The sequence below is a fragment of the Ranitomeya imitator genome, chromosome 2 (genome assembly GCF_032444005.1).
Source record: "Ranitomeya imitator isolate aRanImi1 chromosome 2, aRanImi1.pri, whole genome shotgun sequence".
Classification (NCBI taxonomy): domain Eukaryota; kingdom Metazoa; phylum Chordata; class Amphibia; order Anura; family Dendrobatidae; genus Ranitomeya; species Ranitomeya imitator.
Genome location: NC_091283.1, coordinates 227,870,980 through 227,895,251, shown reverse-complemented (window position 1 = coordinate 227,895,251; position 24,272 = coordinate 227,870,980). Strand labels below are relative to the sequence as shown.

General features: G+C 47.6%; 1 protein-coding gene across 1 annotated transcript in view; it reads left to right on the top strand.

Moving 5' to 3' along the window:
* Positions 1-24,272, top strand: part of HDAC8 (histone deacetylase 8) — a 222,145-nt gene that overhangs the window by 159,215 nt on the left and 38,658 nt on the right. The window contains exons 8-9 of the mRNA XM_069748671.1: positions 9,056-9,228; positions 11,274-11,368. Coding sequence (XP_069604772.1) covers positions 9,056-9,228; positions 11,274-11,368 — 268 coding nt within the window. The remainder of the gene's footprint in view (positions 1-9,055; positions 9,229-11,273; positions 11,369-24,272) is intronic.

The following is a 24,272-nucleotide window of genomic DNA, read 5'->3' as shown; positions in this document are numbered from 1 at the left end:
TTCTGGGTGGTACACTGTGCACTGAAGTGTGTGGGGTTGTCTCACCTGTGACAGACCTTAGAATGCCCCCAGTAGAAAATCAAGATCCCGTCCCTCCCCAAAATGTTGAGGAAGGGACATGGGTAACGGAGTTTCCTGAAACCTTCAATTTCACCATGAAGGTCCAGGCCCCTGACCAGATCCCATGGTCATCGAGGGCCTTTTCGGGAATTCCGACGATGTCGGTGTATCGTCCAACACAGGTGGAGATGTCGTTACTGGTCAAAATGGTCACCTTCCTTAGTTCTGGCGGGTTATCGCAACAGGGAAGAAACCCTTCTATTCGGGGTGACCCCGAGCCAGCTCATGTCGAGACCAGAAACGCTCAAGGCCCTCTGGTCTCACGAAGCTGACATTGAAGTAGGAGGTCCCATAAGGATGGATCAAGTCGAAGATGTCATATGACGCGAAGCCCATCCCCAGCAGGAGCTCAGCAACCTTTGACCGATCAGGACAGGCATCCTTGCCTATCCACTGGAGATGCGCCATGTTCCAACCGTTACTCCTCTGCCCCGGTGTCGGCAGAGACCAGACAATCTCTGCCCCTCTATCTTGGAAGGCGGAAAGACCGTGTCTCCCAATCCAGAAAGAGAGATCAACCTCCCTCCCCTCTACATTGATGGAATTCTCCCCTTTCCTCAGGGCGTCCAGGAAGCACTATTGCAAGTCACCATCCTCAGGGTCACCAGACAAGGGCGCACTACTACCCCCAACAGTAACGGCTCCTGAATAGCTTGAGGCTGAAGCCCCCGCCACCGCCATGAGGGCAGTGGGACCATTACCTAGTTCCCCTCCACCAACACCAGTGCTGCTCTCCTCATTCACTCCACCACTACTCCCATCATTTGCAACTCCACTACTCCCATCATTCACTCCACTACTACTACTATCATTTTCTAAACATCTCCTTTCATTCCCCTTACTATTACCACCACCTCCTGTCACTTTGTTACCAGTATTCTCACCACAATTTGTCCCACTGTTCTCTGCACCTTCCACAGTCACATCCATTCCTTCCTCGCTTGTGTCTGGCATCTCTGTACTCACACCTTCTGGACCGAGGAGGGGGTGCAGCATCACACCCGTTTTCCCTTGATTGGTGCTGGCTCTCTGTTGTGTCTCTGGAGCGCCCTGCCCCCCTACTGCAGCAGTTTGTACTTTATTATTTTGGGCCCGCTACTTGTTAGGCACCGCTGACTGCCCTGTACCCACAGACTTCATTGTCTTGGTGTCACGCTTGGATGCTGGAGCGCACTGTCCCCCAGTCGTGGCAGGGTGCCCAGTGTTCCCTGCAGATGATTTTTCCTGCTTTTTCTGTGATTTTTTTTGACACGCTGCTCCCCTGTCACAGCCACGTGCCTTTTCTCCGTTGAGGCCCACTGCACCCCTGTCACAACAGTGCTCCCCCTTTTCACTGCACCGTGTTCCTCGGACCTGCCCCCCACAGTTCCGGCGTCGGCCGGCTCAGCTGCAGTGAGCAGGGATGGAGTCTACCCACACCGTCCCCCTTCCGCAATGGCTTGGACATCCCCCCGGCCTCCAGAGGACAGGGAGGGAAACTCCCCGGGGTCCCCTATGTCTGGCGCCATGAATACCTCCACAGCCTCGCCCCCTGTATTTCCCCCGCACAGACGGCAGCATCGCCGGACCTCCTCCTCCTCTCGCCACCTTGCCTATGCCCCGGACTCACTGCAGAGCCCGTGCCTTTAGTTTTGGTGGGGTTTTCACAGGAGGTGGTAGGTGTAACATCAGACATCGGTACATATTGGTAACTCAAAACCTGTCGTGCAGTCTCCATGGTCTTCTTCCTCGTCTTTGTCTCCTCTGCTGGTTCATCCTCACCAAAGGAAAAGCAGTCCAGGTTCACTGGAGACTCCAGCTCTTGGATCTCCTCTAGCAGACCGCACTCCTCTTCCTCCACTGACACTCAAGCCTGTGCTGTTGGAGTCCTCTAGCCGTGCCAGGAGGCCGCTTCCCTTCTGTTGGTTCTGTGACTCACTCTCCCGGCTTGTACCAGCTTGTGGGACTCCAGTCACAGCCACATCGTCGTTCTCCTTCTCCTCCTCGCTTAGGACGCCGGCGGCTCTCCTGAGGTATTTAACCTCTTCATTTCTGAGAACCGCCGCTGGTTCTTAAACCTCTCCAGGAAGGGACCTGCGCTTTTCTCAATCCCCTTCCGGAGGAGCACCAACCGGACCACTTCATCTCTGGGGGCTTAAAACCTCTGGGAGGTCGCGGGTCTTTCCTTATTGGAGGCTGAAGTGTTCAGGATCCAGGCTTTCTGCTGCTCCACCTTCAGCCCGGTCAGTGCTTTGCCAGCATCCTCGTCCTCTCGTAACATGGCGACCACTCGGGAGGAGAAGGAACTTGTGGACTCGTTGGAGCTCGTATGCCTCCTGGGCTATTCTTCCTGGGGTGCCCCTGTCTCCATCTCTGGGCGGACGATGAGCCATCTCAGGGTTGGTGTTGGTGGGTATGGTTTTTCCCACCCGTCCTGACCTCCTCACTCCCTCCGGGGCCGGTTGCTGCTGCTGCTGCTCTCTGTCCCCCGCCAGCACAGACCGGGGAACAGAAGCCTGGGAAGTCATGCCGGCCTCCCAATGAAGCCTGCCTCTCCCTGGGGAGAAGTGAGGCAGACTATGAGCCTCCTCCTGGAAGTGCTGGAGCTCACAAGACAGGTGCTGCTCCTAGCAGGGTGTGACTGATTGTGAGCACCTGTTCTTGTACATACTGATACACACCACACTCGTACATGCTTGTACACACTCGTACATATACACACGCGTACATACTTATACACACTCGTACATACTTATACACGTTTGTACGTACTTACACACTTAGTTACTTGTACACACTAGTACTTAGACATGCCCCTACTTATACACGCTCGTACTTACACGCACTCGTACTTATACACACTTGTACTTATACACACTCGTACTTGTACACACTCGTACTTTTACGCACTCGTACTTTTACGCACTCGTTCTTTTACGCACTCGTTCTTTTACGCACTCGTTCTTTTACGCACTCGTACTTTTACGCACTCGTAAATACTTTTACACAATGGTACATATACACACTCGTACTTACTTTTACACGCTCGTACATACTTACACACGCTGGTGCATAGCTGCACACACTGGTGCATAGCTGCACATGCTGGTGCATGCTTATACATACGCTGTAAGGCAGCGGCATTTATTCCCATGAATGTATCGAGACCGTGACCCAGGTGAGTTGAAAAATGCATTCTTTATTGTCCAAATATTGCACACATAAAAATTGCTCTCCTCCAGATCGCAGCCGGGAACACGTGAAAGAAAGTCCAGTGCCGCTGGCCCTTGCACCCCTTTAAGGTTCTGGGGTGCTAACATGTTTGCTAATGTTGCAGGCTCTGGTCTTTGTTGGCTTCAGCCAGCCAGGCATACGTCCACAACATCTACAGCTCTGCTACATATGAAATCCAAGCACAAACTAACACACACAAATCTTACTGCAGATTTAAATGAAAACTGTGGCCTTGGGTCAATTGTAAGACCCGGACTGGAGGGAGACCATCCACTACCATCCTACAAGTCTCTCCAAAAATAAAAGCCTGATACTGGTTTTCCTAAACTGACTTGGTGAAATAACTGCACCCAGTCCACACTTAATTTTAATTTACATGGTAACCACAGCCATGGCTGTAATCACAAGACCCTCCAGTGGTTCAGTATGCTTCTAAGCATGATCTGGGGAATACATAACGGCCCCCACATATGGTTCCCCTCACATACATACACAACTCATACATACTCAACATACTCACAGACATGCTCACATAATGCATACATACTTATACATACTCGCATAACTGATACATACTCACATTACCCATGCATGCTCACACATAATCATCGGTGCTCACGCATAACCCGCATGTACTCACACATACTCGCTGAACTGTTGAGTTATGTTTTCTTTTACGACCACTCACCTGTGCTAGTGTTGCATTTCTATTGGCTGCCCCAGGTGCCGCTAATACGAGCCACTCTGATTGGTGTCCTTCATGATGTACTCTGCTCGGGGCTCCCTCTCAAAAATACTGGGTACATGTACATTAACAAAAAAAATACCGTATATACTCGAGTATAAGCTGAGATTTTCAGCCCAAATTTTTGGGCTGAAAGTCCCCTCGGCTTATACTCGAGTCATGATCGGCGGTGGGGTCGGCGGGTGAGGGGGAGAGATGACTGTCATATACTCACCTAGTCCCAGCGCTCCTGTCGCTGTCCCTGCCTGTCCCATGGTCTCTGGGTGCCGCAGCTCTTCGTCTGTTCAGCGGTCACGTGGGACCGCTCATTAAAGTAATGAATATGGACTCCACTCCCATAGGGGTGGAGCCGCATATTCATTCATGTAATGAGCGGTCCCACGTGACCGCTTACTACAGGAAGAAGCTGCGGGCGCCGGAGATCATCTGTCCGGGAGAAGCTGACAGGAACCACGCCGGAGCAAGTGAGTATGTCATAGTCACCTGTCCGCGTTCCACCCGCCGCTCCGTCTTCCCGTCCTCTTGCAGTGACTGTTCAGGTCAGAGGGCGCAATGACGTATTAGTGTGCGCGCCGCCCTCTGCCTGAACAGTCAGTGTGTTTAGACGGGACGCTGAGGAGCAGTGGGCAGCAAGCAAGGAGAGGTGAGTATGTCTTTTTTTTATTTTTTTTATTGCAGCAGCAGCATTACATGTGGCACCGCTATATATGGATCATCTTATGGGGCAATAATGAAATGTATGGAGCATTCTATATGGCACAGCTATATATGGATCATCTTATGGGGCAATAATGAAATGTATGGAGCATTCTATATGGCACAGCTTTATATGGAGCATCTATGGGGCAATAATGAAATGTATGGAGCATTCTATATGGCACAGCTTTATATGGAACATCTTATGGGGCAATAATGAAATGTATGGAGCATTCTACGTGGCACAGCTTTATATGGAGCATCTATGGGACAGTAATGAAATGTATGGAGCATTCTATATGGCACAGCTTTATATGGAGCATCTATGGGGCAATAATGAAATGTATGGAACATTCTATATGGCACAGCTTTATATGGAGCATCTATGGGGCAATAATGAATTGTATGGAGCATTCTATATGGCACAGCTTTATATGGAGCATCTATGGGGCAATAATGAAATGTATGGAGCATTCTATGTGGCACAGCTGTATATGGAGCATCTATGGGACAATAATGAAATGTATGGAGTATTCTATGTGGCACAGCTTTATATGGAGCATCTATGGGGCAATAATGAAATGTATGGAGCATTCTATATGGCACAGCTTTATATGGAGCATCTATGGGGCAATAATGAATTATATGGAGCATTCTATATGGCACAGCTTTATATGGAGCATCTATGGGGCAATAATGAAATGTATGGAACATTCTATATGGCACAGCTTTATATGGAGCATCTATGGGGCAATAATGAATTGTATGGAGCATTCTATATGGCACAGCTTTATATGGAGCATCTATGGGGCAATAATGAAATGTATGGAGCATTACATGGGGCATATTTTTCTATGGAGCATCTTATGGGCACATCATCAACTTTATGGAGCATTACATGGGCCCATCATCAACTGTATGGGCCCATCATCAACTGTATGGAGCATTATATGGGCCCACCATCAACTGTATGGAGCATTATATGGGCCCATCATGAACTTTATGGAGCATTATATTTTTGAAATTTAACAGTAGCTGCTGCATTTTCTACCCTAGGCTTATACTTGAGTCATTAAAGGGAACCTGTCACCCCGAAAATCGCGGGTGAGGTAAGCCCACCGGCATCAGGGGCTTATCTGCAGCATTCTGTAATGCTGTAGATAAGCCCCCGATGTTACCTGAAAGAGGAGAAAAAGACGTTATATTATACTCACCCAGGGGCGGTCCCGCTGCTGGTCAGGTCAGATGGGCGTCTCTGGTCCGCTGCGGCGCCTCCCATCTTCATTACAAGACGTCCTCTTCTGATCTTCAGCCATGGCTCCGGCGCAGGCGTACTTTGCTCTGCCCTCTTGAGGGCAGAGGATAGTACTGCAGTGCGCAAGCGCCGGAAAGGTCAGAGGCCCGGCGTCTGCGCACTGCAGTACTTTGTCTGCCCTCAACAGGGCAGAGCAAAGTACGCCTGCGCCGGAACCGTGGCTGAAGATCAGAAGAGGACATCTTGTAATGAAGATGGGAGGCGCCGCAGCGGACCAGAGACGCCCATCCGACCTGACCAGCAGCGGGACCGCCCCTGGGTGAGTATAATATAACGTCTTTTTCTCCTTTTTCAGGTAACATCGGGGGCTTATCTATAGCATTACAGAATGCTGTAGATAAGCCCCTGATGCCGGTGGGCTTACGTCACCCGCGATTTTCGGGGTGACAGGTTCCCTTAAAGTTTTTCCAGTTTTTTTGTGGCAAAATTAGGGGGGTCGGCTTATACTCGAGTATATACGGTAATTGGTGTATTTAAGAGGTTTTCCGGTTTCCGAAAATTTGTATACCCAGGTGTATATTGTTTAAATAAAAGAAATATCCTGTACTCAAAATCCCCAGGCCCCTCGCCAAGTCTCTTCCGCGCCCCCGGTATCTGTTGTTTGTGTGCAGGGCCGACATCCTGTTGCCAGCACAGCAGACAATGACTAGGAGGTGGCTTAGACTGCACTGCTGGACCTGGGGAGGAGGACTATTGCCAGATTGTTGTTGGTTTTTTAACACACTGCTTGGGAATAGAACTTTTCTGTAACTGGAAAGTTAACTTAATGGACACGCACCATCAATGTACATCATGTGGAGGTATTGTCATTATTTAGACCCCTTACTTAGCTAAAGGTAGAGGAAAGAGGCTAATTTTGATGGAGACCTACAAAGAAATTAATAGTTGGTTAAACCACCATGTGCCTACTCCTGTGCGAGAGTGAAATAATTCAAAATAATCTCTAAAGGGGTATTCTGATCTTCGACAATGATGGCACAGTGTCTGGAGCACCTACCAGTGTTTGTAATTTCAAGTGTGATTGTCATGTCAGGAGAACTTGCAGCACAATGTCTGTTTCTGCGTCTATCTCCATCCCCTCCATAGAATCTTATAGGCACCAACTTCCATCTCCCTTCTCAGTAGTGTGAAACTCTGTATACACTGAACACAAAGTGAAAGACCAGGCTGGGGGGAGAAAGATGCAGATTTCTTAGAAAATATACAGTACAGACCAAAAGTTTGGACACACCTCATTTAAAGATTTTTCAGTATTTTCAGGACTATGAAAATTGTAAATTCACACTGAAGGCATCAAAACTATGAATTAACAAATGTGGAATTATATACTTAACAGAAAAGTGTGAAACAGCTGAAATTATGTCTTATATTCTAGGTCCTACAAAGTAGCCACCTTTTGCTTTGATGACTGCTTTGCACACTCTTGGCATTCTCTTGATGAGCTTCAAGAGGTAGTCACCGGGAATGGTCTTCCAACAATCTTGAAGGAGTTCCCAGAGATGCTTAGCACTTGTTGGCCCTTTTGCCTTCACTCTGCGGTCCATCTCACCCCAAACCATCTCGATTGGGTTCAGGTCTGGTGACTATGGAGGCCAGGTCATCTGGCGTAGCACCCCATCACTCTCCTTCTTGGTCAAATAGCCCTTACACAGCCTGGAGGTGTGTTTGGTGTCATTGTCCTGTTGAAAAATAAATGATGGTCCAACTAAACGCAAACCCGATAGAATAGCATGCTGCTGCAACATGCTGTGGTAGCCATGCTGGCTCAGTATGCCTTCAATTTTGAATAAACCCCCAACAGTGTCACCAGCAAAGCACCCGCACACCATCACACCTCCTCCTCCATGCTTCACGGTGGGAACCAGGCATGTAGAGTCCATCCGTTCACCTTTTCTGCGTTGCACATAGACACTGTGGTTGGAACCAAAGATCTCAAATTTGGACTCATCAGACCAAAGCACAGATTTCCACTGGTCTAATGTCCATTCCTTGTGTTCTTTAGCCCAAACAAGTCTCTTCTGCTTGTTGCCTGTCCTTAGCAGTGGTTTCCTAGCAGCTATTTTACCATGAAGGCCTGCTGCACAAAGTCTCCTCTTAATAGTTGTTGTAGAGATGTGTCTCCTGCTAGAACTATGTGGCATTGACCTGGTCTCTAATCTGAGCTGCCGTTAACCTGCGATTTCTGAGGCTGGTGACTCGGATAAACGTATCCTCAGAAGCAGAGGTGACTCTTGGTCTTCCTTTCCTGGGGCAGTCCTCATGTGAGCCAGTTTCTTTGTAGCACTTGATGGTTTTTGCCACTGCACTTGGGAACACTTTCAAAGTTTGCCCAATTTTTTTGGACTGACTGACCTTCATTTCTTAAAGTAATGATGGCCACTTGTTTTTCTTTACTTAGAATTTGTATTATGGCAAGAAAAAAACAGCTAACAGTCTATTCAGTAGGACTATCAGCTGTGTATCCACCAGACTTCTGCTCAACACAACTGATGGTCCCAACCCCATTTATAAGGCAAGAAATCCCACTTATTAAACCTGACAGGGCACACCTGTGAAGTGAAAACCATTCCCAGTGACTACCTCTTGAAGATCATCAAGAGAATGCCAAGAGTGTGCAAAGCAGTCATCAAAGCAAAAGGTGGCTACATTGAAGAACCTAGGATATAAGACATAATTTCAGTTGGTTCACACTTTTTTGTTAAGTATATAATTCTACATGTGTTAATTCATAGTTTTGATGCCTTCAGTGTGAATGTCCAATTTTCATAGTCATGAAAATACAGAAAAATCTGTAAATGAGAAGGTGTGTCCAAACTTTTGGTCTGTACTGTATATTACAAAGATTCTTATTTTCATGTGATTTATGAAAAAAACTAAAATGATTGTTACCTTTTTTTTCCCCTAAATAACTGTTTCTTATAAAGGTTGATAACATTTCAGTGTATGAAATGTCCTTTCTCTTCCAGTGTGCTGAAGGAAGTGTTTACGACGTTTAACCCAGAAGCCGTTGTTTTACAGTTGGGGGCCGATACGATTGCAGGAGACCCCATGTGTTCATTCAACATGACGCCGGAGGGCATTGGGAAGTGCCTGAAGTACGTGTTACAGTGGCAGCTGCCGACTCTGGTCCTAGGAGGAGGTGAACACATATTCTCATTAGAATTCTGCTTCGTTATTGGAAGAAAAGCGAAGACATGAGCCAGAGCTTGAGCTGGTATATGTGCAGTAAGAGTGCGTTCACACTGTGGCAATGTCACAGACAAAACTCCAGAAAAAGCATATACCCTATAGAAAGTCAATAATAATAGTACGTATAACTAACATACAGTACTTAGTTTACATTTATTTTTTTTCTAATAAAAAATGCTTAAAAACCATCCTACCACTACAAGGTGTACCCAGCAGGACGGGGGTCGACTGTGCACACACTTGTCCATGGGAAGCTACAGTACATACTGTAGATGACATGCCAGAAGGGGCTTTATTGACCCTATTACTATTTACCGTATTTTTTGGACTATAAGATGCACCGGACCGTGAGACTCACCTAGGTTTTAAAGGAGGAAATTAGAAAAAAAGCTGAAGCAAAAACTGTGGTCAATTCTGTACTAATGTTCCTTATCCTGGTATATATGGTCCCCTCATCCCTATCCTGGTATGCATGGCCTCCTCATCCCTATCTTGGTATATATGGCTCCTCATCCCTATCCTGGTAGGCATGGGCTCCTCATCCCTATCTTGGTATGCATGACCCTCTCACCCCTATCCTGCTATATATGGCTCCTCATCACTATCCTGGTATGCATGGCTCCCTCATCCCTATCCTAGTATATATGGCTCCTCATCCCTATCCTAGTATGCATGGTCCTTCTCATCCCTATCCTTGAATGCATGATCCCCTCATCCCTATACTGCTATACATGGCCCCCTCATTCCTACCCTGGTATGCATGGCCCTCATCCCTATCGTGGAATGCATGACCCCCTCATCCCTATCCTGGCAGGCATGGCCCCCTCACCCCCTATCCTGGTAGGCATGGCCCCCTCACGCCTATCCTGATATGCATGGCTCCCTCATCCCTTTCCTGGTATGCATGGCCCCCTCATTCCTACCCTGGTATGCATGGCCCTCATCCCTATCGTGGAATGTATGACCCCCTCATCCCTATCCTGGTAGGCATGGCCCCCTCACCCCCTATCCTGATAGGCATGGCCCCCTCATGCCTATCCTGATGTGCATGGCCCCCTCATCCCTTTCCTGGTATGCATGACCCACTCATCCCTATCTTGGTAGGCATGCCCCCTGGTATGCAGGGTCCCCATCTCTGTCCTGGTATTTATTGCTCCATTGTTATCCTGGTATGATTGGCCCCCATCCCCATTTTGGTATGTATGGCCCACATCAGAAAAATGAAAAAAACCATAAACCATTCTACTTATCTTCCCTGTGCTTTCTCGTAGTGTCTTTCTGATGCCAGCAGCTGCTTGTAAGTTTTGCAGTGACGTCTTGCGCTGCTTTTCAAATAGAGCACAGCTGCCAGAATACTCACTCAGTGAATACTCACTGTTCCCCACACCTATGGACATGTGGAGCAGTGAATATTCATTTCTCTTTAGCAGCGGGCACAGGAACTCGCTGCAGCCGCCGGCTCCTGCCTCCTGTGACCCACTCACTCCCCCACCTCCAAATCCACAGTGAGAGCAGGTACATCTGGACTATAAGATGCACCCCCCATTTTCCTCCACATTTTTGGAGGCAAAAAGTGCATCTTATAATGCGAAAAATGTAGTACTTACTACAGGGTCTATGATCATTTTGCTTTTTTCATGTTTTTTTCCTAATCGGAATGTGGCAGAAGGTAGGGACCTAGATAGTTTTGATATATATAGCCCTGCTTTCTGTGCTTTTGCGTTGCTGGTCCTGTCTCTGGTCCAGTCTCTGGTCCTGTCGACGATGAGCTTGTGCGGTTCCGTCCTCAGCATTTATGGATGTTGACTTGTCAGCTTCCACAGATGATAGACAGCACTTCTGACCCCCTCTTTGCAGGGCTCCCCTGACGCTCGCCATCATCCTTTCATGCTAATGGTCTTTTATTGTTCTAAAATACCACAGTAGAGTAGTTCAGACGATGTGGAGCCAAGTCCTGAGTGCTCCGAGCTTCATAGCTGCTTTTCTCCATCTTAGGAGGATACAATCTTCCCAATACTGCTCGATGCTGGACGTACCTGACTGCAGTGATCCTAGGCCGGACCTTATCTTCTGAAATCCCGGACCACGAGGTATGCAGTATTCTCTGCCACATTTCTCGCTCTCTGGGAGGGTAAAAACCTGAATGAACCACAAGCCCTTCCAAGCTTGTGAATGCTTTTATTGTATGAAGACACTGAAACAAATGCTCCTCTGTCCTTGCTTCTGTCCTCCTGGTAGTCTTACCTCCTTTTCAGATCTGCTGGCTGCCCTTTTTGCATCTTACATTTTTACAAGATATTTATTGAGCCAATAAACCTCCTGAATTCTTTTATAATTGCAAACTGGATTAAGTTGTACCTGCTGTCTATTGAAAGTGTCTAAAAAAAAAAAAAAAAAAGTCTCATTCATGCCCTTACCCCCCTATGGGTGTATGTAATGTTCTGAGCCCATCATACAGTGGGTGCTCCCTATTACATCTGCCTGTAACTGTCCTGGAGCATCTCACCATCATCTTTTTGTTTCCATGTGGCCCAGCTCGGCTTGAGGTTACCGGAGATTGTGAATTATACTGTATACTGCAATAATACATGTTACCGGCAGCCAAACCATTGCAAGATCAAGTCCCTAGGGAAACAAAGAAATAATTGCAATTGTTACCATCCACCTCTCGTGTCTCCCCTTTTCCCCATAGTTTGTAAGCTTGCGAGCAGGGCCCTCATTCCTCCTGGTATCTGTTTTGAACTGTATTTCTGTTATGCTGTAATGTCTATTGTCTGTACAAGTCCCCTCTATAATTTGTAAAGCGCTGCGGAATATGTTGGCGCTATATAAATAAAAATTATTATTAATTATTATTAATTGTTAAAAGAAATTCTCGTAGATATTGCATAATGAAGTGTTGTTTCTTGACCCTGGCAAGGTCGACCTCCCGTGACTTTCACCCACCAGACACCTCCCCCCCCCCCCCTTTCGTCTCAGGACAAAGGACAAGCCACAGCCCCTCCCCCCCTTACCTCACTTCTTCTCCCCCCCTCTCCCAATACCCGACTTGCCTCGCCGAGTATCACCCAAGTCTCACCAGACCACCACCAACAAATGACCATCCAATGAAGGGCATCCCCGCAATGCAAGAATTCTCCATTCCATAATTTTGACCAACTTCGAGGACCCACTAACGCCACACTAAGAGCATCTTAACCCCCTTCAAGTGCTCGAGACCCTACCAACCAGCAATGCTGTGGCCCTCCGTATCCCCTCCTGCAACCCCCCGATACACAAATCCGTCCCCAGTGCGTTCAAGTGCACCCCATCTGCTAACCAGTAATCTTTCCGTTGAATCTAGCCGGACATGGCGTATCGCCACTCCCCCATTCTGCACAATAAATTTGGATACCTCGTTGTTGACTGAACCCGGGCCTTGTTAATCTTTTTCACTGATCGCGCCCCCCGCCACTTTTTTCTAGGTACCATGTCAGACCACACCACACTCATATTTGAATACATCAACCCCAGCTGCCTTACATCCTTTTTGATGTTGATAATCAGTCCCCTTCCTGAGCTAGATCCCAAATCATTACCCCGTACATGTAAGACTACTATATCTGGGACTCCATAGAGGTACACTGCCCGATAAAACTCATGAAACACCCACCCCAATGTCAAACCCCTATACCCTAGCCACCTAATCACCGCCCTTTCCCTTGTGAAACCCAACCGTCTCTCGTTCATCCGTCTGTCAGCCCGCCGTGCTCCCTAGAAAACATAAGAATGTCCTAGGATCCAGATCACGATTGGAACTTGTCCTGCAACAAACCAAAGAATATATTAGTAAGATGTTCTATACCCTGGACGGCTTGGCTCCCTCGTATCCTTGAGGTCGTACGTAGGAGCTGTATCGTTGCGACTCCCTCCGGCCAATCATCCTTACTATTTCTGGGCTCAGCCCTCCCACAGCTTCCTCAGTTGCAGCTCCGATGTGGACAGGATGGCCCGTATAATTGCCTGTCCTTACCAAGCACTTTTGGAACACTCTAATGAATTGGTACTTAGACAAGAAGGACTCGTCCTCGTGACACAGCAGCCTGTTGAGGCCTGGTGGCCATGAATCCCTCAAAACATCTCACAGGACACATGAAGAACCGCTTACCTTTCCTAATAGCACCCTTTTTCCTTTTCCACCTTATCTGTTTTTGATCTTCTGATCAAAAATTCTAATCCCTTCTGAGTAGCCATGATGTCTTCGGCTGGAATGCCCTCAGCTTTTGCTCTGCCTGGTGCTACCAATACCCCTATCTTCATTGCCCCGAAAAATGCCAATGAGATGATAGCAGGTCACAGGGCAGTCACACCCAAAATGGCGCCCTGTGATGCTGCTCTTCATTCTGCCCCAGGGATATTAGACCACCCAAAAGGGGAGGGAAATGGTGATGTCAGCAGTTACTGCCCCAATTTTCCAGCAAAGAGTAAAGCTGCTAAATCTTACTATAGCTGCTTGAGGTCTAAAACGGAAAATGCTCCCCCTAGTGGTAAATATGTATATTTGTAGAAAAATATATCATATTTTTCATATAGAAATGTTTGCAAACAGTGCAAACATTGCATTAATACATTTTAATTACTATTTTAAGCTTAATTTCACAAAAATCAAAATACAAGAAAACTGGTGGCACCTTCCCTTTAATGGAACATGCAGCATCTGCCGGCTGGTGCCCGCCAACCCCTGGCTCTTACAGCTCGCTGTAAGGGAACCCCCAGCCTTCCTCTTTTGGGGCCCTGCTCCCTGCCCGCTCTGGGACGCCGGCCCTGCTCACCCTGCAACCGCCCATGGGCCCTGGCCGAAACCACCACCATCACCCCCCAGGATACCTTCTGCTATGCTCTCCAGCCATCCTGGAGGGTGAGCGCTGGCAGCTACCTAAAGCCTGGCGATGACATCCAGGCCGGTAAGGAGAAGGGGGCCAGCGTGCTGGGTGACTTGCTGTCCAGACGTCCTTGGTCAAAGAGGGCTCCGGCCCCTCGCCGTATCCTTTTTTTTTTTTTTTTTTTGCCCCCGTCTCCACCTCTGCTTATGTCACATCCCCTATGTCATTTTCTCCCCCCTCCCTGCCAGTGTCATGCCTGCCTACCTCTCACCCTCCGGGTCTCGTCCGGCGGCTACTGTATATTGCTAAAGGGGAAGAAAAAAACATAAAAATGATCGGGTTTAAAAAAAGTAAAACAGTTTAATTCACTCCTTTCTCAGTTCAAACAAAAGAATATTAGAAAATTGAAAAAAAAAAAGAAACTTGTTTGGCATCATCATTAGAGATGAGCAGTATTCGAGTCGAACTGTTCGCCAATCTCAAATTCGAGCTGTTTTGGGCGGTGGTCGAGTCGTTCGAACCCGAACAATTTGCTTAAAATTCGGCTGTTCGAGTTTCTGTTCGATAACTGTTCGTTCAGCAAAAGCCTCGCTTAATTTGCACATTAAAACTGTTTATCATTAATAGACTGTTTCAGTGTATAGTGGGTGGGGGGGGCAGGGGATAGATCTGTGCTGAAATAATACCGATCTCCATTTTTTTTTTTTTCTTTCCCGCATTTACAGTGAGGAGGTGCAGTCTCTCAGCCTATCAGCAGTGCGCACACACACAGCAATGTGCATGTGATGCACACAAGCAAGGGCATGTGTCATTGGCTGTGTATGTCACATGTCCTTGCCCTATAAGAACCAGCTATTTGCCCCGTCGCCACCATTTCCTCACTGCTGCAGCTTAGTGTTAGACGGCACCGCTGCTGCTGTGGCCGCTATACAGACAGAGTGTTTTTTTGGAGTGAATTGTCAGAGAGATAGGTTTAGGGAATCAGTAGGAGTCGGGACTAGTTGTAATATCAGCCCATTTTAGGGTAGGTTACAGCAGTTCATAGCACTGTTTGCCAGTCAGGTCTGTGCCAGTACTGTGCAAGTGTTTGTAACAGCATTTGGTGTAATCTAGCTCAGCCAATCCTGTTGGGCTAGTATCATTGTCTGATAGTCATCTGAGTAGCCCGCCTGTGAAACTAACTACACCGCCTGTGTATCTCTATTTTTGCTGCATCTAATCCAGTTAATAGTTTAGGGCCTAGGAGCAGTGTCTGCACGTCAGCAGAGTAGCCCGCCTATGAAACAAACTATACTGCCTGTGTATCTCTATTTTCACTGCATCTAATCCAGTTATTAGTTTAGGGCCTAGGAGCAGTGTCTGCACGTCAGCAGAGTAGCCCGCCTGTGAAACTAACTACACAGCCTGTGTATCTCTATTTTCACTGCATCTAATCCAGTTATTAGTCTTGGGCCTAGTACCACAGTTTGGCCACTCAGTTCTGCTCAGTTTTCATCCATCGGTTGTTGTGCCAACAACTACAGATACAGAGTTGCCAATTAGTTTAGCACTAAAATGAGTGGCAAAAGACCTGCTGCTGTTGGAAAGGGAAAAAAAAGGTTGTGTCCGTGGGGTAGGTGGTAAAGCAACAGTAACATCTGCAGAAGAAAGACCATCTTTCAGCCAAAGTAAGATGTCTACTTCTTTTCGTGGACAATCTGATATGATCCCTTTCTTACGACCATCGCTACAAGCATCGCCAAAAATTCCAGATGAGGCACAAAAACAGCAGGTGCTTGAACGGATATCAAGTGCTCATTCAAGTGGGCTCTCCTCCATGTCAACTTCAACATCACAACTACTCCAGTCATCAGAGTTGTCACCCCAATCGCACTTGCTTCCTCACAGCTCCCAAGTCTCCAGCTGCCTGTCTGAGCATGGGGTAACATACATAGTTGAGTCTGTAGAGCTGTGTATGCATACTATAGCCTGGGAATCAGAGGTCTGCTTCAGAGTTTCTGTGAATCCAGACGAGGAAATGATCTGCGCTGATGCCCAGAATCTTTGTGAGTCGGATCCAGGCCCAGATGAAGAAGGTTCTGAGCATAGTGTAGACCCTCGTTCCCAAACTGTAACTCCTGTTGGTGAAGACAATGAGGAAGATGATGATAAGACTGAGATACCTGATTGGAACGAAAACTTGACTTTTCGGTCAGGGCAGGAAGAGATTGGCTCTGAGGACGACGGGTGTGAGAACACACAGGATGATGATGACGAGGTTGTAGACCCCACTTACTGTCAACCCCAGTCCACCTGTCCATGAGGTCAGCAGAGGAGGTGGAGGAGGATGCTAGTGACGAGTCTGACGACGAGGTAACGGTGCGCCTTCCTGGACAGAGATGGAGTACTGGAAGCACGTAAACAACTGCATCCTCAACCCCAACTGTGCCTCAGACCAGAAGTCGTGGTGGCTCTTCAGGTCGCACAGGCTCTAAGCCTTGCATAGCCTGGGCATTTTTTGACATCGCAAAGGATGACACAACTCATGTTGTCTGGAACATTTGTCAACAAAATCTCAGTAGAGGCCAAAAAATCATTAGCTTGAGTACTTCATGCATGAACCATCACATGGATATGAGGCATAAGTTGCAGTGGGAAGCTCACTGTGCTACAATGTGGCCTAGTGGGCCGGGTCAACCATCGTCTGCCCCATCAAGTGCATCCGCGTCCTCTTCATCCTCTGTGACTGTGGGGACAGCAGTCACACATGGTTTTGGATGCAGACCTTCCACCTCTTTACCCGCAACAGCCAGTGTGATTGGCAGATCGTCAGGACATTTGCTAGTGGAAACACCTGCTGGTGTTGAGCACTCCGACATTGACACCACATTTTGATCAAGGCAATATAACATCTCCACCTGCACCTTCCTCACAGACCAGTAGTTTGCCGGGGACACCCTACTCAACTCCGTCTAAGCACGGCAGCCAGCCCTCAGTCCCTCAGATGTGGACAAGTAAAAGACCATTTCCTCCTAGCCATGACAAAGCTAAGAGGTTGAATTTCTCCATCAGCAAGCTGTTGGCTAAAGAAATGCTGACTTTCCGCCTGGTGGACAGAGGAGTTTCGAGACCTTATGTCCGTCGCAGTGCCCCAGTACCAGATGCCCAGTCGCCACTACTTCTCAAAGAAAGCTGTGCCTGCGCTACACCAGCATGTCGCACACAATATCACCGATTCCTTGAGAAACTCTGTGTGACAGGGTGCATTTCACCACAGACACTTGGATGAATAGACATGGACAGGGGCGTTACATGTCGGTGACTGGGCACTGGGTAACTACGGCGACATCAGGAGAAGGGGCTGCTGTCCAAGTCTTGCCATCGCCACGAGTTGCTCATCGATCCTCTGTATCTAGAAGTTCCTCCACTACTTCTGCCTCCTCAACCTTCTCTCGGTCCTCCACCTGCACCCAAAGCCTGTCTGGTAATGCCACCCGCGTTGTAACTGCGCAGAAGGAATCCTGCACACCTCCTCACTATGCTGTCACCAGGGCTCAACGACATCAGGCAGTGTTTACATTGAAATGTCTGGGAAATGTGAGTCACACAGCTGAGGAGTTGTGGTCAGCTCTGGAGACCGAGTTCCATCAATGGTTGTCTCCACTCAAACTGCAGCCAGGGAAGGCTGTGTGCAACAATGCTGCAAACCTGGGTGCGGCCCTTCGCCAGGGCAATGTCACACACGTGCCTTGTATGGCTCACGTTTTGAACCTGGTTGTCCAGCAATTTTTACCCCACCATCCCGGACTAGATGGGCTTCTGCAGAGGGCACAGTTGCTGTGTGCTCACTTCCGCCATTCGCATCCCGCAGCTCGACGACTTGCATCTCTACAGAAGTCGTTGGGCCTGCCAGTTCACCGGCTGAAATGCGATGTGCCCACACGGTAGAATTCAACTCTGCACATGTTGCAGCGACTGTGGCAGCACCGACGAGACCTGGTGCAATACGTTATGAAGTATAGCCTGGGCCAACGAGATCAAGAGGTGGGGCAAATCACGCTGCAGCAGTGGTCTCAGATCAGGGACCTATGCACCCTTCTGCACAGTTTTGAAATAGCAACGAAGATGTTTAGTGCTGACGATGCCATTATCAGCATGACCATTCCGGTGATTTACATGCTGGAGCACACCTTACACAGTGTTCGGAGTCAGGTGGTGGAACAAGAGGAGGAGGAACAGGAGGAGTCGTATGCGGAAGGGATCATATCTCCAAGGTCAAGAAGGTTGGCAGCACCAAGGCGGCTGGCATTGGAGGCTGGGGGAGAGGGGTTACCGAGGGCGCATGGTAGCAGCCAAACTGAGGAAGGTGCAGGAGGCGAGGAAGAAGTGGACGACGAACTGGCGCTGGGCATGGAAGACTCATCAGATAAGGGAGACCTTGATCAAATTTCTGTTGTGCGAGGTTGGGGGGAGAGGGCAGACGAAGGAAGCATGATTCTCACCTCGCCACCACCAAGACAACAAGGACTTGGTCTTCATGGATGCGCAAGACACAGGAGTGCCTTCTTGCTGCACTACCTGCAACATGACCCTCGGATTGTCAGAAACCGAAGTAATGCCGACTACTGGGTTGCCACACTCTTAGATCTCCGGAACAAAAGCAAATTTGGCGAAATAATTCCTGCCATAGAAAGGGATTCACGCATGCAGGAGAATCAGCAGAGACTGTTACAGAATCTAACATCTGCTTTTTCACAAAACACAGTGGTGCACGTAGTCAATCTCTGAGTTATAACTTGCCATCCGTGGGACTATCGAGTCATCACTCAAACCGTAACAGTAACATCGTATCTGGTGGTAACAGCAATTTTTTCCAATTGTTTCAAGATTTTTTTTAGACCATCCTTTGCAAGGCCACAGGAGACAAGAAGTCTGACGCACAGCCAACGCTTAGAGAGGATGGTACAAGAATATCTCCAAGTTAACATCGATGCCATGACTGGGGAACTGGACCCTTGCTCATTTTGGGCTTTCAATCTTGAAAAATGGCCTGAGCTCGCCACTCACGACTTGGAGATCTTGTCGTGCCCCGCAGCCAGCGTTTTCTCGCTGCTGGTGGTGTGCTGACAGATAAACACACACAGCTGTCCAGTGACAATGTAGACAGACTAACGTTCATCAAGATGAACAAATCCTGGATCAGCAAGGACTTTTCTACCCCTGTGTCATTTTGGGGAGACTAAAAGCTTGATGATTTTTGAAAATCACCTCACCAACCGTTTTAAAAAAACTCTGGAGAAATTGATGCCACTTAAGTGGTGTCTGTGGCCGAATTTTTGGAAAAAATTGAGACTCTCTTATTTAGTCCCCTTGCTGAGTTTTATATGACTTTGCCATCGTCAATTCCAGGTGGGTGGGGTCGTTTGCAGAGTTGTTGTTTCCTCATACTATGGCCTGGGATTCAGAGGTCTGCTCCAAAGCTTCAGTGTCTGCTAGTCAGCAGAGTAGCCCAGCCACCCACCGCCTGTTTACCGAAGTACTATTTTTAACGGCATGTAGCCCAGGAAATCCTTTTGGGCCTAATAGAATTTGGTGCTACTCAGCAGCGTACTTCACCCATGAAGCAAGCTACACCGCCTGTTTACCTAACTACTATTTTGTAACGGCATCTAGCCCAGGAAATCCGATTGGGCCTAGTAGAATTTAGTGATACTCAGCAGCGTACCCCACCCATGAAGCAAGCTACACCGCCTGTTTACCTAACTACTATTTTGTAACGGCATCTAGCCCAGGAAATCCGTTTGGGCCTAGTAGAATTTAGTGCTACTCAGCAGCGTACCCCACCCATGACCCAAGCTACACCGCCTTCTTTCTTTCTCAATCTAACCCCTTGGCTCTGGGGTGTCCACTCTCCCTCCAGCTCTCTCCTTCTCACAGGTGGACTACCGTGTGTTTTTACACTGCGGCGAATCTTTTGGGCCCAGGCATAAGAAGTCGTCGAGGTAATGGATAATATGTGCCGCCTTACAAACGTCCATGATGACACATTCGAGGAAGCAACTAAACGCCTCAAATAGTGAGCAGGATATGGAGCACCCCATGGGCAAACAGCAATCTATGTAGTATGCTCCTTCACAGAAGCAGCCCAATGGGAGGACACTATTCGGCGGCACAGGTAGTAACTGGAATGCCCCCTCAATGTCTGTTTTGACCATTAGGGTGCCCCTTACCAACTTCTTGACCCGCCTGATTGCCTCGTCAAAGGAGGTACAGTACATAGTATTGTACTTGGTTCCACGTCGATGTTGTCGTTTACTGACCTGCCCCTTAGATATGACAAATGGTGGATTAGTCTGAATGTATTGGGTTCATTTTTTGGCACAACTCCCAACGGGGGTACCACTACGTCTTCTAAGGAAAGTGTTTTGAATGGACCCGCCGCCATTCTACCTAAAGATATATTTTATTTTTTTTTGTCAAGACGTCTGGGTGTTGGTAACGTGAGCTTAGATTTTTACTCCAGCCTTTCTTGATTTTAGAAGGGCATGACATGCCTATATCTGTGTCTCCTCCTCCTTTTACTCCTACACCTTTTTTCTTTTCGCTTGACTATATGTAGTTGTGACCTTTCCATGTTTGTTGTGTCTTCTGAGCAGTTAGTCAGCTTTTTTTTTTTTTGCACCTTTTAACCCCTATCTGACCTCGGACGGGATAGTACGTCCGAGGTCAGATCCCCTGCTTTGATGCAGGGCTCCGCATCAAAAAAGCTTTAAAAATAACTGTAAACTGTTTTTTGCTCTGAAACCCCGTTCTTCTGGTGATTCCATTCAGCAGGTTAAGATTGTTATTTCCCTGCTGCGTGGTGATCCTCAGGATTCGGCATTTTCCCTGGAATCTGGGAATCCGGCATAGCTTGATGTAGACACCATTTTCCAGGCGCTAGGGTTATTGTACGATGAACCTAATTCAGTGGATCATGCAGAGAAGACCTTGTTGGCCCTATGTCAGGGTCAAGAGGCGGCAGAATCGTATTGCCAGAAATTTAGAAAATAGTCGGTGTTGACTAAATGGAATGAGGATGCCTTGGCGGCAATTTTCAGAAAGGGTCTTTCTGAATCCGTTAAAGATGTTATGGTGGGGTTCCCCACGCCTGCTGGTCTGAGTGATTCTATGTCTCTGGCCATTCAGATTGATCGGCGCTTGCGCGAGCGCAGAGTTGTGCACGCTGTGGCGTTGTCCTCCGAGCGGAGCCCTGAGCCTATGCAGTGTGATAGGATTTTGTCTAGAGCTGAACGACAAAGATTCAGGCGTCAGAATAGGTTGTGTTTTTACTGCGGCGATTCTGCTCATGTTATTTCTGATTGCCCTAAGCGTACAAAGAGAATCGCTAGTTCTGTTACCATCAGTACTGTACAACCTAAATTTCTGTGTTCTGTGACCCTGATCTGCTCATTATCGTCATTTTCTGTCATGGCATTTGTGGATTCGGGCACCGCTCTGAACTTAATGGACTTGGAATTTGCCAGACGTTGTGGTTTCCCCTTGCAGCCTTTGCGGAACCCTATTCCTTTAAGGGGGATTGATGCTACACCGTTGGCTATAAATAAACCTCAGTTTTGGACACAGCTGACCATGCGCATGGCGCCAGCCCATCAGGAAGATTGTCGTTTTCTGGTGTTGCATAATTTGCATGATGATATTGTGCTGGGTTTTCCATGGTTACAGGTACATAATCCGGTGTTAGATTGGAAATCTATGTCTGTGACTAGTTGGGGTTGTCAGGGGGTTCATGGTCATGTTCCTTTGATGTCAATTTCCTCTTCCCCCTCTTCTGAAATTTCTGAGTTTTTGTCAGATTTCCAGGATGTATTCGATGAGCCCAAATCCAGTTCCCTTCCACCGCATAGGGACTGTGATTGTGCTATTGACTTGATTCCAGGTTGTAAGTTCCCTAAGGGCCGACTTTTCAACCTGCCTGTGCCAGAACATGCCGCCATGCGGAGCTATATTAAGGAGTCTTTGGAGAAAGGGCATATTCGGCCATCTTCTTCACCATTGGGAGCAGGTTTTTTTTTTTTTTTTTGTTGCCAAGAAGGATGGCTCCTTGAGACCCTGTATTGATTATCGCTTCTTAAATAAGATCACGGTCAAATTTCAATACCCTTTGCCTTTGCTTACTGATTTATTTGCTAGAATTAAGGGGGCTGGTTGGTTTACTAAGATTGACCTTCGAGGGGCATATAATCTTATTCGTATTAAGCAGGGTGACAAATGGAAAACTGCATTTAATACGCCCGAAGGCCATTTTGAATACCTTGTGATTCCATTCGGACTCTCTAATGCCCCATCTGTGTTCCAGTCCTTCATGCATGATATCTTTCGGAGTTATCTTGATAAATTCATGGTTGTATATTTGGATGATATTTTGATTTTTTCCGATGATTGGGAGTCTCATGTGAAGCAGGTCAGGATGGTATTTCAGATCCTCCGTAATAATGCTTTATTTGTGAAGGGGTCGAAGTGCCTCTTCGAAGTGCAGAAGGTTTCTTTTTTGGGCTTCATTTTTTCTCCCTCATCTATAGAAATGGATCCGGTTAAGGTTCAGGCCATTCATGATTGGATTCAGCCCACATCTGTGAAGAGCCTTCAGAAATTGTTGGGCTTTGCTAATTTTTATCGTTGTTTCATTGCCAACTTCTCCAGTGTGGTTAAAACTCTGACCGATTTGACGAAGAAAGGCGCTGATGTGACGAATTGGTCCTCTGCGTCTGTTTCTGGCTTTCAGGAGCTTAAACGCCGATTTACTTGTGCCCCTGTGTTGCGTCAGCCGGATGTTTCTCTTCCATTTCAGGTTGAGGTTGACGCGTCTGAGATTGGGGCAGGGGCCGTTTTGTCTCAGAGGAATTCTGATGGTTCCTTGATGAAACCGTGTGCCTTCTTTTCTCGGAAGTTTTCGCCTGCGGAACGCAATTATGATGTCGGCAATCGGGAGTTGTTGGCTATGAAGTGGGCATTTGAGGAGTGGCGACATTGGCTTGAGGGGGCCAAGCACCGTATTGTGGTCCTGACCGATCATAAGAATCTGATTTACCTCGAGTCTGCCAAACGACTGAATCCTAGACAGGCTCGATGGTCCCTGTTTTTCTCCCGTTTTGATTTTGTGGTCTCGTATCTTCCGGGTTCTAAGAATGTTAAGGCTGATGCCCTCTCTAGGAGTTTTTTTCCTGATTCCCCTGGTGTTCTTGAGCCGGTCGGCATTCTGAAGGAAGGGGTGATTCTCTCTGCCATCTCCCCTGATTTACGACGGGTTCTTCAGGAATTTCAGGCTAATAAACCTGACCGTTGTCCAGTGGGGAAACTGTTTGTTCCTGATAGATGGACTAGTAAAGTGATTTCTGAGGTTCATTGTTCTGTGTTGGCTGGCCATCCTGGGATTTTTGGTACCAGAGATTTGGTTGGTAGGTCCTTTTGGTGGCCTTCTTTGTCGCGGGATGTGCGTTCTTTTGTGCAGTCCTGTGGGATTTGTGCGCGGGCTAAGCCTTGCTGTTCCCGCGCTAGTGGGTTGCTTCTGCCTTTGCCGGTCCCTGAGAGACCTTGGACGCATATCTCTATGGATTTTATTTCAGATCTTCCGGTTTCCCAGAGGATGTCTGTTATCTGGGTGGTTTGTGACCGGTTTTCTAAGATGGTTCATTTGGTACCTTTGCCTAAATTGCCTTCCTCTTCTGATTTGGTTCCGTTGTTTTTTCAGCATGTGGTTCGTTTGCATGGCATTCCGGAGAATATTGTGTCCGATAGAGGTTCCCAGTTTGTCTCTAGGTTTTGGCGGGCCTTTTGTGCTAGGCTGGGCATTGATTTGTCTTTTTCTTCCGCATTTCATCCTCAGACAAATGGCCAAACCCCGAGCGAACTAATCAGACCTTGGAAACTTATTTGAGATGCTTTGTGTCTGCTGATCAGGATGATTGAGTGGCTTTCTTGCCATTGGCCAAGTTTGCCCTTAATAATCGGGCTAGTTCTGCTACCTTGGTTTCGCCTTTTTTTTGTAATTTTGGTTTTCATCCTCGTTTTTCTTCAGGGCAGGTTGTGCCTTCTGATTGTCCTGGTGTGGATTCTGTGGTTGACAGGCTGCAGCAAATTTGGGCTCATGTGG